This window comes from Aphis gossypii, chromosome X (genome assembly GCF_020184175.1).
Source record: "Aphis gossypii isolate Hap1 chromosome X, ASM2018417v2, whole genome shotgun sequence".
In the NCBI taxonomy this organism is placed as follows: Eukaryota; Metazoa; Arthropoda; class Insecta; order Hemiptera; family Aphididae; genus Aphis; species Aphis gossypii.
In genome coordinates this window covers 16,889,966-16,905,709 of record NC_065533.1, presented here as the reverse complement: position 1 = coordinate 16,905,709, position 15,744 = coordinate 16,889,966, and the positions used below count along the sequence as shown (strand labels likewise).

The window sequence follows — 15,744 nt, the reverse complement described above, 5'->3', positions numbered from 1 at the left end:
TACATTTACACATTCTAAGCTTTATAGATAATCTATTACTCAAACGAGCTCATCATTGTATATCTTATTATTAAACAATATTGCAATCCACTAGCTCGCATTAAGACTAAAATGTATAAACATTATACTCTGGAGATTTTACGTCTAATATTATTTCTCCTATTTTAAAATAATCATTTTTTTTTTGAAATAATAATAATTTATTAAAATAATATGGAACGAACAAACTTTAATAAATAATAAATTGGAAATGACTACGACTTATTGTTAATAAAAATTATTATTGATTTTTAAAGTTCATAATTTTTCATTAATGTCCCATAATGTGAAAACAATAGAAAGTTGTTAAAATACAAAAACATATTAATATTTTGAATGTATTTCTAAGAAACAAATTTATGTTAGTATTTCGCACAGCATGAATAATTGTTAGAATATGATTCAATTATCCTAAGAGTTCCGTGTCGTAATTAGGACAGTGTCGCATATAAATGTCTGATATTTCACGGTAAAATTGCATGAAAAAAAATTAATACTTAACTAAACGAACAGTATAACTTTTAATATATTATACCTATGTATTTTTATATTTTTTTATTTACTATACGCCTATACTATATACGCTGATATTATGTTAGCTAAGAAAGTACAAAAACATTTCTGTACTAGGTACTAAAATAATTTTAAAATTATAAATAAGTTGTTATTTTTATAAAAATAGATTTTAGAATATAATTAGTTACTAATAAATAAATATATATGTATATATATATATAAATATAATTATTTCTTTGTCTTACTCATCATACTTAAGATGATAAAAATGTATTAATTGTTAATTTATTATACAAGGCAATACCAATTTAAATTAAATTATTTTACATAAAATATTATGAAATTTTGAATCTTTACCTCCTTATAAGCTGCTGTTAAAACTTTATAGTCTTACAAATCAGTGTAAAAATACACTTTAATTAAGAAAAAAAAACAATGATAACCGATTCAAAATAGAATTTCAATTGATTTTAAAAGCACATTTATGAATTTATTTCCCTTAACCATTTTGTTGTTGTTAGTCACTTATTTAATATGATATAGTTTGCAAGGAAGTTTTTAAATTATTATTTTAATTAAAATGTAAAAAAAAAGACTACGAAACTTTATTAACTTAGTATCTAAGTTTTAACAATTTTATTTTAAAAAAAAATTAGATTTAAATTTAAAAAGTCCACTGGAAATGAGTCTTCTTTACGCTTGGCAGTTTTTTTACGAGTAGTATTAATTAAACTGGAAAATATGGTATAATATAGCCAGACTGGTGTACACTATTAATTTTTTTTTTTTTTTTTCTGAATTAATTTCACTTAATGACTTTACCTGTGAGTTTTGGAGCTACGTCAAACAATTAAAATTATATCGCATGCAAGAAAACACAAGATGGCATAAACCATCGTTAAATCATTATCCGCGAGACATTCGAAGTATTACACAAGTATAGAGAACAATTGAATTGTCGTCCCACCCACACACTTCGCATGTCTGTAAAATGCAAATACGTACTCGTATAATATATTATGGTATGTGAAAATATTATAAATATCCATCAGTTATTCAAATATTTCGATAGAGATGATAAGTGTAACGTTTTATGTTTTATAACACTCGTAAAAAAAAATAAAATAAAAATACATACTCGTAGGGAACGCTGATAACCGATGAAGAAAAACGTATGATGTGATGAATATAAACAAAATGCATTAATTTCTTAAGACGACGAGACAGAAAAATAAGTATCAAATAATGTATATTTATTTTACGTGACAATTCGTATTGGATTACTAATTCGTCACGGGCTACTATGAAGCAAAAAATGTAAATGTTTCCTTAAATCTTTACTCGCTTCGCTGACATATCCGGATAAATAGTTGGTACCTATAATCTATATAACGCTAGACCGTGTTTTCAGATGAATGCACATTGTCAGTGCATATTTTTTTAATACATATACCGTCATATTATGTTCACTGGAAAGAAATCAAAAATTTTTTTATCACTTGGTACTTTTAAAATATTACCTTTCTCGTAAAGGTTACCACTTTTCACCTTCACTCTTATTTAACAGGAGTGTCGGCTTCAGTTTATTTTACAAAATCAATACAATTGAATACTATATTATACTTCTTAAACATAATTATCATAACTTTTTATTAATTGTTGTTTTCATATTGTATTTTTGCACACAAGCATCGGTTGTAGGATAATTTGTGTTGTCTATATTGTCCCCATCTATAAACAGACAGCGCACAATATGATTTTAATGTAGCTTTAATCATTTGTAAAAACCATCGATGACGCAGTAGAATAAAATAACAATAAATAACCTAAAAGATGAGTAAGTCCCCTGAATGATATTATTAAGATAATATAATATTGATAAATAATATATGGATAAATATAAATCGATTTCCACCATTCGTTTTTGTTGTAGTTATCGTTAATCATTTTTGTTTGGTGTAATCTTCATTTGCATAATATTTTATTTAATCCTCTGCCAATAATCTGCAGTAGGCAGTGATTTAGACCAGAGTCGCTAATATCTGATGTTCGGTTATATATACAGAAAATGAAACATCGAATTATAGTAAAAACGATTTAAAAAAAAACATTAAAATAACCTAAGTTATAAACAAATTTATATATAGGTATATACATTATACAACAATATGTTACCAACATCAATATTTAGACCAATAGTCAGTAATCAAAATGGCATTATCATGATCTACGTGTATTTATAAAACAAACTACTGTACCTAAATCTCTTAATTTATAATTGTATAATTTAAATCCCCCCCCTCCCAATCACTTCCAACTTATAATTCCAATTTTGTTTTAAAAATTGTAGATTTTCATATTTATTCATTTATTTTTAATAATAAAAAAATAAATCACCATAGTGAGGTAAACAAAATAAGATGGGGGCGTTAAAAATCACATACCAATCCAAATAGGTATGTTAAAAAAAAAAAAAAAAAAATAGAAAAAATCAAAAAGCAAATATTATTGTCCTACACAATTTTTAATTTTTTTGGTTTTTACTATTTCAGATTACCGTACAATCCAATTTTATAATATTATAAATTTATATTAATTGAAACTTTGAACTTTGCGCGCAAGAAAATATTTTGTACTATATAAATAATATACTTAATACGAGCCATGTATACCACACTTAGTCTGGTACAACATCGATATCGCTAAGATATTATTAACACTGCACTGAACGATTCCATTACAAACGTGCCAAAAATATCTTAAAAACTTTTTTTACACTATATTAAACGAGTGAAACAAAATTAAAAACGTCGACGTCAGCCCGGGCTCGGACTCGGTAGAAGAAACGTCCACCAATTGCCTAGTATGTACATTGTTTTTTTTTTTTTTCGTTTTGTCTTTCGGTAAACCCACCACTACGGTTTGTTCGCACGAGCGAAGTTGAAGTTTTCAACCCGGAAAACGAGTACGGTTTATTATCGTCATTATTATTTTTAAGTGTTTTTTGTTTCTGTACTACCAGTGAAAATTTTAAACGGAACGCTCCAGCAAAACGGAAACAAACGTAAGTCATACATAATTTAACAATAAATTATGGTCGCACTGCTAGTTGTTTTATGTTCACGTTGTTAATAATGATATTCGCCATCTCTTGCCGTATTTTTATTCGGTCTTTGCTATATATGTTCGTTATTTGTATTCATATATACGAACGTGCTTCGCGCCATACTGCTACGACGTTTTCACAATTTTTTTTTTTTATGAAGTACCTACGTACAAAACGGCAAAGATGTTTTGAAAAGGTTTTCAATTTTGTTGAAACGATTTGTTTAAAACATAATATATATATATAAAAAAAAAATAAACAATGAACGAGTAAATCTAATACATAATTTTGTCAGAAATAAATGCACGACAAAACGCATACACGAACCTATATTCAGGCTGAGAAAAAAATCTCTTAGTACGACGCGTTTTCATTGTTATACGAAGTGCGGGGACGTCAAAATCCTAAATGAAACTGTCAACAAATATGTGAGTTACAGCGTAGTACGATGCCATGCGTTTGTGTGTTATACAAACGGGCAACGGCGATATGAATTTCTTCCGTTTACGCTTAGAATTGTTCGTTTTAATCAATCGATTTTCATCACGTCAGTGGATAACAAAAAACGATTTTCTTTTCGGACAATAATGTATTATGTATTTGTCATTCTCCGTTGTGTAAGATTATTTCATCTGTGAACGTTTATATACTTAGTAAATTAACCTAAGAAATTAAATATTATAAAATCATTTTTTCGTTAAAAATATCAGTTAAGCCTATACAGATTTGACTAAAATATTTGTTGTACATTAAATCATATAAAGTTTCTTTATAATTACTAAATAGAAATTGTTGGCAGTCATTCACTGAAGAAAATGAATTGACACGAAAAATTAATACCTATTCGATATTTGAAAATATTGTATTGTAGTCGCATTTTTCGAAAACGCAGACGGAAAATACAGGATTAAACCAAACCCATAGCATTCGTACATCACCTAACATTATTAAGATTTGTCTGATTATTATGATTTTGATTTCGGATGCCGATTTTTCACATTTCTATTGGTATTCACAGTAATTTTTGTTTTCAACATTGATTGATATTTATATTAATTATCGCAATGCTAATCTCAATACATATTACGATTTCAACTGTTGTTACGTCCTTGATTTTGAGTATTCAAAAAAATTATATTACAAAACTTTTTGGGTTTAACTTGAAAAACCAAATCTAAGTTGATAATAATAATATTTTGGTTTTGTTTATTGTATTTTTTCATTATGATTTATATCTAAACTTTTAAACACAATTATTTTTATTTTTTAATTATCTTAATTTAGTTTTGAGTTGCGTTAAAAGTTTTGTACGAACGTTAATCTTTTTGATTTAAAACTAAGATATCTTACTTACTGCTCTCCTGACGGTTACACAACTCTAGAGTGGGAGAGGTTATAGCTTACGTAAAAAGTTATCGTACAGAATATTTCAAGTACAACATCGAGGGTGAACACCGTTGCTTTCGCTAACCGCCACTTCACCCAACGTCAACCATCATGGGTGTACATTTCCACGTACTTATATATATATATATAATTGTTTGTATATATTCTTTTATCGTTAATAATATATTACACTGTAAGGTATTATAGTTATATTTTATTTCCAACAACCGTCGCTTACTTCAATTTTAATATTATGTTAATATATGCATTGTACGAACATGCGAAACGATAGCAATAATTCGATCTAGAGAGGTAGTGAATCGAAATAATCATTCTTAGACGCTTGCAAGTGCGCTACTCGAATTCTAAAAGTACCTACCTTGAGTTACGTATATTATTATATACAGTACTCTGAGAACAAGCGTATTTTGTTAAACGTTATTGTATACGTAAGATGATTGTTCAAACAAAAGTCTGGTAAACGAAATCAACATCGTTGAATTTAATATATTATTATATGCATTTACACAACGGAAATCACTAACAATTAAGCACATATAAACAGATTTTCAATAGTAATAGTTAAAAGAATAAATTAAAATAAAAACATAATATTACCCATTTTAACATCAATTACTTATTATAAAATTATTTATGTTACCACGGATTGGAGACAGACGAGCTAATATGTAAATATTGCAAAATTATATTACAATTATTTAAAAAATTAGTCGTTGCATATTTAACCATTATAATATTATTTAATATGAAATAATATTGCCGAAAAGATTAAAGACCTTATAGTCAAGACTTAATTTCCTCAATCCCATCTACCACCGACATCGAGCAACCTCTGTGTGTACAGTATAAACCGCTTATAGTCGCATATCGGGTATTAAATAGCTTAAAATTAAAGGTCCTATGCATAAATGTTTTATATGTTAATTTTTGTCGGTTATTAAAATGATCATTCGGATGTATCGTGGCGTTTATTTTTGATGAACTTGAAGTAATGTAGACCGTACAAAATGTCAATAAGAAGCAAAATATTAAACGATCAGTTTCAAAATATATCGATTGCTATTAATAATACACGATCAAGAACAAACTCTACAAAAATAGATTTAAAAAACAATGCATTTTTTATTTGAATATAAAACATGTAACAAAACAAACAGTTTACTTTTTTAAAACAATTGTTACAACTATATATCTATAATAGATAGTATATTTTATTATTCTTATAAGTTCTTTGGACATCATTATAAACGATTTCTACTGTTTTTATGATATATTAGAGTTCACTTAATAGTTAATATCACCCGTCGAATATTAAAACATTATTTTCTATGATATGGCCAACAATACGGCCGTAATCTATAGAGGCATACCGGCGACGCGCGACGGCGGCACGGTGATTGGAATCTCGACGGGTCGGAAATATTATGCTCAGATCGAACCAGAGATATTTGCGATACGCTAAAATATTATATTGAATTTATCGATGTGTCGTTAATCTAACGACAGCGGTGGTCATCTGGCGGAACGGTTTGTCAGCTGTGGCTAGTTAGCTTTCGACGTCGTCTCCGGGCAAAGTGGAGGTAGGTATATACCGATGATAAAACATTGCGATTGCAATCATTTTATATTATGGACGGATGTCATGTGCAGCAACTACTGTCGTGTTCACCTTAAAGTACTTGAACGATGCCGCGTGTAACGGATACACACACAGTCGTCTTGTATACGGTTTTTCCATTAAAAGAATAATGATAATTCATAGAAATACAAAAAAAAAAATAAAATAAAACCGTCGTCCGAGCACTTCGATTCAATGGCCGCGATTGTCCCATAAACGTATTATGATAATATTGTCATCGTGTCAGCCGAGAAAAACCGTTCTTTTGGTTAGAAACAAACACATACACCGCACGCGTGTTACATCGACGACGACGGATAACGAACGTCACTGGCCTTTGTACACGTATATATTGGAATGAGTTTTTTTTTGTCGTACAAAACGCTGTTATATCGTTTGTGTAAGTCTTAACGCGTATATTATTATAACACAAGTACAACACGCTAACAGTTATTTCTTTCATTGACTCGATCGACACTTATACAGAGCTGAAAACTACCATTTTAAAAGTTTCTATTGCAGTACAGATTTGAATGCCAAATGCATTATTTTTTTTTATTCCCGGAAATACTTTTCCAATTCAAAATTAATCTAATATATTAAAAAATTGAAAACTTAAAATGTTATTTTGAATTTTAAACAGCTTAAGTGTTTTAGAGAATTTTTTAAAATAATTTTTAGGTACCTAACAACCAACCCTCAAAACCAATGAACATTAATTAATATATACATTTAAAATAAATAACTGCAGTTAGAAAATTATTTATTGGTTTCTATTTCATAAATCTAAACTGAGTTCATAATGTATTTATAATTTATTGGTAAAAAAATAATTAAAGCATGAATCTCAAACCTAATATTTAGCGCATTATGAAATACATTTAGCGTCTTAGAAATCTCGAGAAGACGGCTTTCACTATTCCCTGGAGATTGTTTGGTCCCATTAATTTACTGTGCGTTGTAAATCTGTCAACTTAAGCCATACGGTTCCAACTTATATACAACTCATATATATTATAAACAAATTTTATTGGTTTAAGATACTATTAGGTATTAGTCCGTGGAATGCCAACGTACTTCAAATTATACAGCTAAAATTCCAAATGAGATGGGCAATATATTATATAGTACTGTTTTTGCTACTTACCAGTTACTACGTGTGATATATTTTGCTCAAAAAAAAAAAAAAAAAACTATATATAAATGTTTCTGTCCTAAACGCGATGGACACTATTTACTGCTTACCTTTTTTTCTTCTCTTCGCAAACCTGCATGGCCGTAATTTACAATCACCTCTAGTTTTACAGTTTTACCTTCTTTACGACTCGTTTGCGCACATAGTTTTTAGTCGCTCGGGAAATAAAAACTTAAGCAGCGTGTGCATTTTTCCAGTGACTCGGAGGAAATTATCGATTTGAAGACCGACGATGAACCACTCGAAGTACACCCACCTGTATACATATAGTTATTTCGTAACTTTCTACGATACTGTTTTATCCTTAGTGTAAGTGCTTACGCGAAACACGTTTTTGTTTTCCTGATTGCTTATTCGGGGTGGCTTATAGAATTTTCCACGATATTCAAGTTATCAGTTATCAGAAAAAAAATATTTTAAATATGTGCAATGCATATCGTGATGGTCGTAAGAAGAAAATATTTTTCAACACCTTGTCTGCTAGTTTCCTTAATAATTCCAACAATCTTTACCTTATTTCTATGTATACTATTCTAATGAATGTTTCATTTTTTACTTCAGTTGTTTCTCGTCAATTAGTTTTAATGATAATTTATACAATTTAATTGATATAAATGTTAAATGTTTTGATTTTACATGAAAACCTAATGGTATAGTAATAATACTACACTTTGAATTAATTATTTTCCAAGTCTTAATTAAATAAAATGGGAATTAGTAATTATAATATAATTATGTATAATCGGTATCGACCAAAACCTTAACGGTTAAATTATTATTTTTATTTTTATCAACCGGAATTAAAATCTACCTCACTATTAAATCTTTTACAGGATATGCTGTGATCAATTTTTTTTTCGTTTTAATTCATTAGTCATTCACTAATTGTATTATAATATATTATGTATAATGTATATATTATAGCTAGACGCCGACTGATGATACGTATATAACTCAAGAACGAAATAAATATACAACCTCCGTTTCTCATTAATCACGTCAGCTATTAGCTTAGGTAATATAGATAATATTATACGCGTTCCATTACGATACTTCGAATAATATTTCGGCATATTTTATTTTATATAGTTCGACACGAGAAAATAAATTTAATTCTGGTGAATGTAGATGTACTGTCATGATAAATATGACTATCTTATTGTTATATGTAAGGTAATTTCATCACAGTAATTGTCTTGGTAAATTTATCTATGGTTGAAAACAATTTTATTTTTTATTGAATTTAAATTCTAGTATAACTAATTAACTACTCTGGTTCGATATTAAAATTGTACATAGCTAAATAGTTTAGGAATGTATAATCAAAATGCGTTTTAATTTAAAATTTAATTTACTTAAAAATTAAAAACTAAAAATATATATTTATACACGAGTATATTTTTGTATAATTTATTACTATTGTTGGATACAGCTCTGGAATGATCGACGATATTCTCGATCATTCGATAAACGCGCCTGGGCCACTGCGACAAACTCGAATATTCTAGACGCGACACCCCCTCCCCCCGCTGCTGATCTATCCACGACGGTCCCTATATATATGGGCCGCCGCGACCGTTTGGCTCGCTAGTCACCGTATTCTTTTGCGTTGGTAATTTCCACGTAATTATTGGTGTTTTGTCGGCTGTTGCAGTGGCGCAGTACGCGGTAAGAACTTTGTTGTTTATTGTTTTTTTATATATATATATATATCGGTACAATTTTTTATAACTTTGTATAATATATTTTGTTCTATTATTTCTTTTTTATATATATTGGTATAATTTGTTGTAATAATTGTATTGTAATTTCATACAATTATATTATCTTGATGTATCAATTGATAATTTATATTGACTTTGTTATATTATATTTTAATACATCTCATTGTCTATACACATTATATATATCTTAATCATACATACAGTCCACTTGTCGTTAGACATATTCATTTTAAAGCGTGGTTACCCCGAACAACGATTTGCTAGGGACCTCGCTTACATTTTTTGGACCTTCGTTCCGGATATTTTGTTATCAATATGGCACCTTCAAAATCTTCGAAACAAGAATTAACGCGAGCACGCGTCGCAAGGGACGCGGCGTTAAATTCAATACGGAAAATACATGCACTGGCTATGGAAGCGGACACGGATGAGCATAAACGACCAATATTTTTCGCACGTCACGGGACATTAGAACGTGCGGTTAAGTCGTTTGAAGCGGAGCAAGGAAATGTTCTTTCTTCACTGGTTGAATTAAACAGGTCCGACGAATTTACAAGTTCAGATTTAGAAATTACTGAGGACATGGAAAAAATGTGTGGAGAAATTCAAGTGGTGTTTTCGAAATTACGTGGATATCCTTCAATTACACATCAAGGTACAATTGTAGAACGCGATAATACGTATAATTCTCGTGCATCGCTGTCGTTGCCGAAGATTGAGCTTCCAAAATTCGACGGTAGTCTTATCAATTGGTGCGCGTTTCGCGATATGTTCACGTCACTAGTGCATGAAAATCGGTCAATAACGGATATAGAGCGCTTTCATTATTTGGTGTCTTGCTTATCAGGATCGGCCTTGAACATTGTCAAATCAGTTCCACTAACCTCAGATAATTATGTAATCGCCTGGTGTGCGCTTCGGGATCGTTATGATAACAAGCGGCTTCTTGCTACAGCACATTGTGATAAATTATTTTCATTTGAACGTTTACAACGGGAATCGGTATCCTCGTTATCATCTTTTGTTAATACTTTTCGTGAGAATGTGGCTGCGCTAAAGGCACTTGGTGTTGTTGATTTGTCTGGATTCTTGCTATTCTACATCGGAGCCCGCGTCATTGATCCTGATACTCGTCGATTATTTGAAGCAAGTGTACCTCAAGAAAGCATACCGAAGCTGGATGAACTGTTGGATTTTGCTGCGAATCGGTGTAAGATTTTAGAAAACGTCGGCGCTAACACGGGTACACTGTCAGTGGGCAACAGCAGTTCTAGAAAGGGCAAGGGCGGCCAGACGTCCGTGAAGACTTCATTATCGACTACTGCCACTGCCAAGAAGAAATGTGCGTTTTGCGATCGTGATCACCCGTTATTTCGATGTTTAATGTTCAAGAGGAAATCGGTCGCTGAACGGCGGGAGTTTGTCATTAAGAAAGAATTATGTTTTGTTTGTCTACGTCCGGATCATGAAGCAAACTCCTGTAAGTCGGCGTACTTGTGCAAAACTTGTGAAGGACGACACAGTGTATTGCTCCATTTAGATTCAAAACATAAGGGTTCAGGGAAAACATCAACACCTAATGCAATGGCAATTTCAAAACCGATTGAAAGCACCACGGATCAGAACTGTACAGCTACTAACTTTTCAGGCGCTGTGAAATCGGATGTTAGTGTTGTACAGGCTACGGCGATAGTGAGAATACGAGACCAATCTGGTGAGCTGGTGCCAGTGCGAGCTTTATTAGATACTGGATCACAAATTTCGGCCATTACCAATCAGTGTGCGATCCAACTTGGTTTACCACGTCACAAGGGACGAGTGGAGGTTAGTGGTCTGGCACAGCAGCCCGTACGAACTGTTAAGGGTTCAACCAATTGTAGCTTTATTCCTTTGTTGTATGATGCACCGCAAATATCGGCCACCAACATTGTAATATTACCAAAAATCACCGCTCTTATGCCGAATCAAAAATTACCCATTTCAATTCGTGAGCGATATGGGCATCTTCCACTCGCTGACCCCGATTTTGATGTACCAGGTTCAGTAGACATGCTGATTGGAGGGGATTTATATCCATTCATCTTGCAATCGCGATCGGATATTGTCCATAGTCCCGGTCTGCCGTCAGCCTTGAACACACAGTTTGGTTGGGTAATAGTCGGAGCCATAGAAGGGTCAAGAGAATACTCTACGGCTTCATCGTTGGTGGTTCATGCGGCATCAGATAATCAAAATATAGGTGAGCTTTTACAGCGATTTTGGGAAGTTGAAGAACTTGATATAAACCATAGCCCAAGCACAGAAGATGAAGCATGTGAAAGACATTTTCAAGAAACAGTATCGCGGGATTGTAATGGAAGATTCCATGTTGCTTTGCCTTTCAAATCCATAATTTCTAGTTCAATGGATAAGGGAAATACAAAGCATGACGCTCATTCATTAGGCCTAGGATCGTCCCGGGCATTAGCTCTGAATCGCTTATATAATCTTGAACGTCGCCTAAGTAAGGACGAAGAGCTATATAACGCCTATCGTGATTTTATGGATGAATATATTGCACTAGGCCATATGAAGTTGGCTGAACGCACCGGAGAATATTTCATACCACATCACGCAGTTGTAAAACGGAAGGAGAATGATATAAAAATTCGAGTTGTTTTTGATGCCTCCGCCCCTTCTTCGTCGGGACGTTCTCTGAATGACTGCTTAGCAACTGGGTCTAAATTGCAAACCGATATCGGTGACATCTTGTTGCGTTGTCGATTCTATAAGTACATATTCATAGCGGACATAGTTAAGATGTATGGACAAATATTCGTTCGAAAAGAAGACCGTGTTTACCAACACATTCTTTGGAGACGTTCACCACACGAGCAAGTACAGGAATACGAGTTGTGCACTGTTACCTATGGTATAAATTCAGCACCGTTTTTAGCAATTCGCTGTCTTCTTCAATTGGAACAAGATAATGGTCCAGAATTTCCATTGGCAAGGCAATTTCTGCGGTCATATACCTATGTGGATGACATTATTGCAGGGGCCGATACAAGGGAAGGCATATTGAAGGTTCAATGTCAAGTCGTTGGGTTGTTACAGAAAGGCTGTTTTCAGCTCAGTAAATGGGCCAGTAATTGCCCCGAAGTATTGGAAGGCATTGCGAAGGAGGACTGCGCCAGTAACCCATACTATGAACCTCATTCTGGACTGGCTATAAAAATATTGGGACTTTACTGGGACCCGTATGGAGATACATTCGGATACAGGTCAAATATTACAGAGATGCAACCTACAAAGCGATCAGTACTATCAGTCCTCGCTCGATTATATGATCCCATTGGAACATTAGGCCCAATGGTTTTCTGGGCTAAGTGCCTAATGCAAGAGCTATGGCGTCAAGGACTGAACTGGGACACTCCAATTTCCAATGAGATCTCTTCCAAGTGGAATATGTTCATAGAAGAACTTACATCGTTGGCGCACTTGAAGTTACTTCGTCATATTAGCATTGGAAAATGCATAAAGGCTCAGTTAGTGGGGTTTGCAGATGCGTCACAAAGGGGTTATGCTGCGACGGTCTTTCTACGAGTAACGGACAATCAAGGTCTTATTAAAGTGCATTTCATTGCTTGCAAGTCAAAGGTTGCTCCGTTAAAGACATCCAAGATCGATAAGTCTTTGACCATACCCCGGTTAGAACTATGTGCCGCACTTTTGTTAGCACGTCTCCTTTCACATAAGATGTCACTGTTAAAGGAATTAGTATCTGTACAAAGCATCAAAGCATTCTCTGATTCAACGATTGTTTTGTCATGGTTAAAGGCCGAGCCCAAGGATTTTAAAATATTTGTTACAAATAGAGTAAACAAAATAAAGGAGCTACTGCCACAATGTGAGTGGAATCACGTAAAAACTACGGAAAATGCAGCGGACCCGGCATCAAGAGGGTTACTCCCTAGCCAATTAGTTGCTTCGCCGTTGCATTTGAACGGTCCGGAATTCTTACGGCAGCCTGAAGAACAATGGCCGAGTCAAACTTTAACAAGACTTCCTTCCGAGCAACTTCCAGATTACAAACAACCAGTCAAGTGTGTGTTGCATATTCTTAAATGTAAAGAATCAGAAGAGATCTTCCGTCGTTTTTCGTCATTAACGAGAATGCAACGAACACTCGCGTATGTATGGCGCCTCATTGACCGTTGCAAACGGAGGCCTGTAAGGAGGGGCCCACTTACTCAAATTGAACTCAATCGAACACTTCTTAACATTATTAAGCTTACGCAAAATTTTTATTGGGAAGACTTACGGAAGCAGTTAGAAAATACATCGGCATCGATAACCCCCAATTCACTTGCTCAGTTGTCACCATATTTAGACAAGGAAGGATTAATACGTGTCGGCGGTCGACTTCGTTTTTCGCTTCTGACCGAGGAAGCTAAGCATCCGGTGTTGCTCCCTAAGGCTGCTCATGTTACGCAGTTAATCATAATCCATTATCATATGAGCCTTCTACATGCCGGTCCAAAATTAGTTATGGCTATGATTCAAAGGAAATATTGGATTGTGTCAGGACGTGCCGCCATTCGGAAAATTATACATACATGTGTTAGATGTGTGCGCCATAGATCTGCTTGCCCACAACCAGTCATGGCAGACCTGCCTCCAGTACGAGTACAGCCTCATAGACCATTCGCATTCGTTGGCATGGATTACGGTGGACCGTTTATTGTGAAAGAAAGCCGTCGACGAGGTGCTAAGACTAACAAGGCTTATCTTGCTCTATTTGTGTGTCTGTCAGTAAAGGCAGTCCATCTGCAAGTGGTGAAGCTGCCTGTGTCCTGATCAGAAGGTTCTTCTATCAACCAGTTTTTTTGTATTTTTTTTATCATATTATCTATTTAATGTAAAGTGGTACAAGATGTACAATTCCTTATTCATTATTTGTTTATTTTGTAATTTTGAAAGCATCCTTTCAAAGGCGGGAGAATGTTGGATACAGCTCTGGAATGATCGACGATATTCTCGATCATTCGATAAACGCGCCTGGGCCACTGCGACAAACTCGAATATTCTAGACGCGACACCCCCTCCCCCCGCTGCTGATCTATCCACGACGGTCCCTATATATATGGGCCGCCGCGACCGTTTGGCTCGCTAGTCACCGTATTCTTTTGCGTTGGTAATTTCCACGTAATTATTGGTGTTTTGTCGGCTGTTGCAGTGGCGCAGTACGCGGTAAGAACTTTGTTGTTTATTGTTTTTTTATATATATATATATATATCGGTACAATTTTTTATAACTTTGTATAATATATTTTGTTCTATTATTTCTTTTTTATATATATATTGGTATAATTTGTTGTAATAATTGTATTGTAATTTCATACAATTATATTATCTTGATGTATTAATTGATAATTTATATTGACTTTGTTATATTATATTTTAATACATCTCATTGTCTATACACATTATATATATCTTAATCATACATACAGTCCACTTGTCGTTAGACATATTCATTTTAAAGCGTGGTTACCCCGAACAACGATTTGCTAGGGACCTCGCTTACAACTATAACGTATAATATAATTTTTTAATTTTGTAAATTATTATGATTGAATTATTTGTATACATATATAAACAATATATACCTAATATAAATGTTTTTAAAAACACAGAAATTTATCAATAAAATTTCTTTTTAATATGATAATATTAAAAAAGATCATCACAATCATAGAGCCTGTAGTATATACTATAATATAACTTTTTATGTAATATACCTATAATAATCGTTATACAGTAAATTATTATATAGTTATAGTCAATGTTATATTTTTCACTCGTGTTTCTGCATTTATCTTCAACAAATAATCACAAAAATATTTTCCATTAATTATTTTCCATTACAGTTATACAACTGTATAATATTATGCTACTTTATTATACAGATCAACCATATCACATTATGTTCTGCATTGAACTCTCTGTTGTCCAAAAACGGTTCAAGATCAGAATTTACTGACAATGTATAATAGGCGCCCAACAAAGTTTCACTTTTTGAAAGATAATGGTATACAAGTATATACCAAATAATACATTAAAAATGGCTCTGTTTTTTCTGTACAAGGTCGTCTAA

At 32.8% G+C, this 15,744-nt stretch overlaps 2 protein-coding genes across 5 annotated transcripts in view; both read left to right on the top strand.

Annotated features, from left to right (window-relative positions):
- LOC114131970 (calcium/calmodulin-dependent protein kinase type 1) overlaps positions 1–15,744 on the top strand; it is a 327,907-nt gene that overhangs the window by 203,324 nt on the left and 108,839 nt on the right. The gene's annotated exons all lie outside the window — the stretch shown is intronic.
- On the top strand, positions 9,269–14,919 carry LOC126552170 (uncharacterized). The gene is made up of 2 exons (XM_050206814.1): positions 9,269–9,549; positions 9,824–14,919. The coding sequence occupies exon 2, from the start codon at positions 9,921–9,923 to the stop codon at positions 14,442–14,444; it is 4,524 nt and encodes a 1,507-aa protein (XP_050062771.1). The 5' UTR covers positions 9,269–9,549; positions 9,824–9,920; the 3' UTR covers positions 14,445–14,919.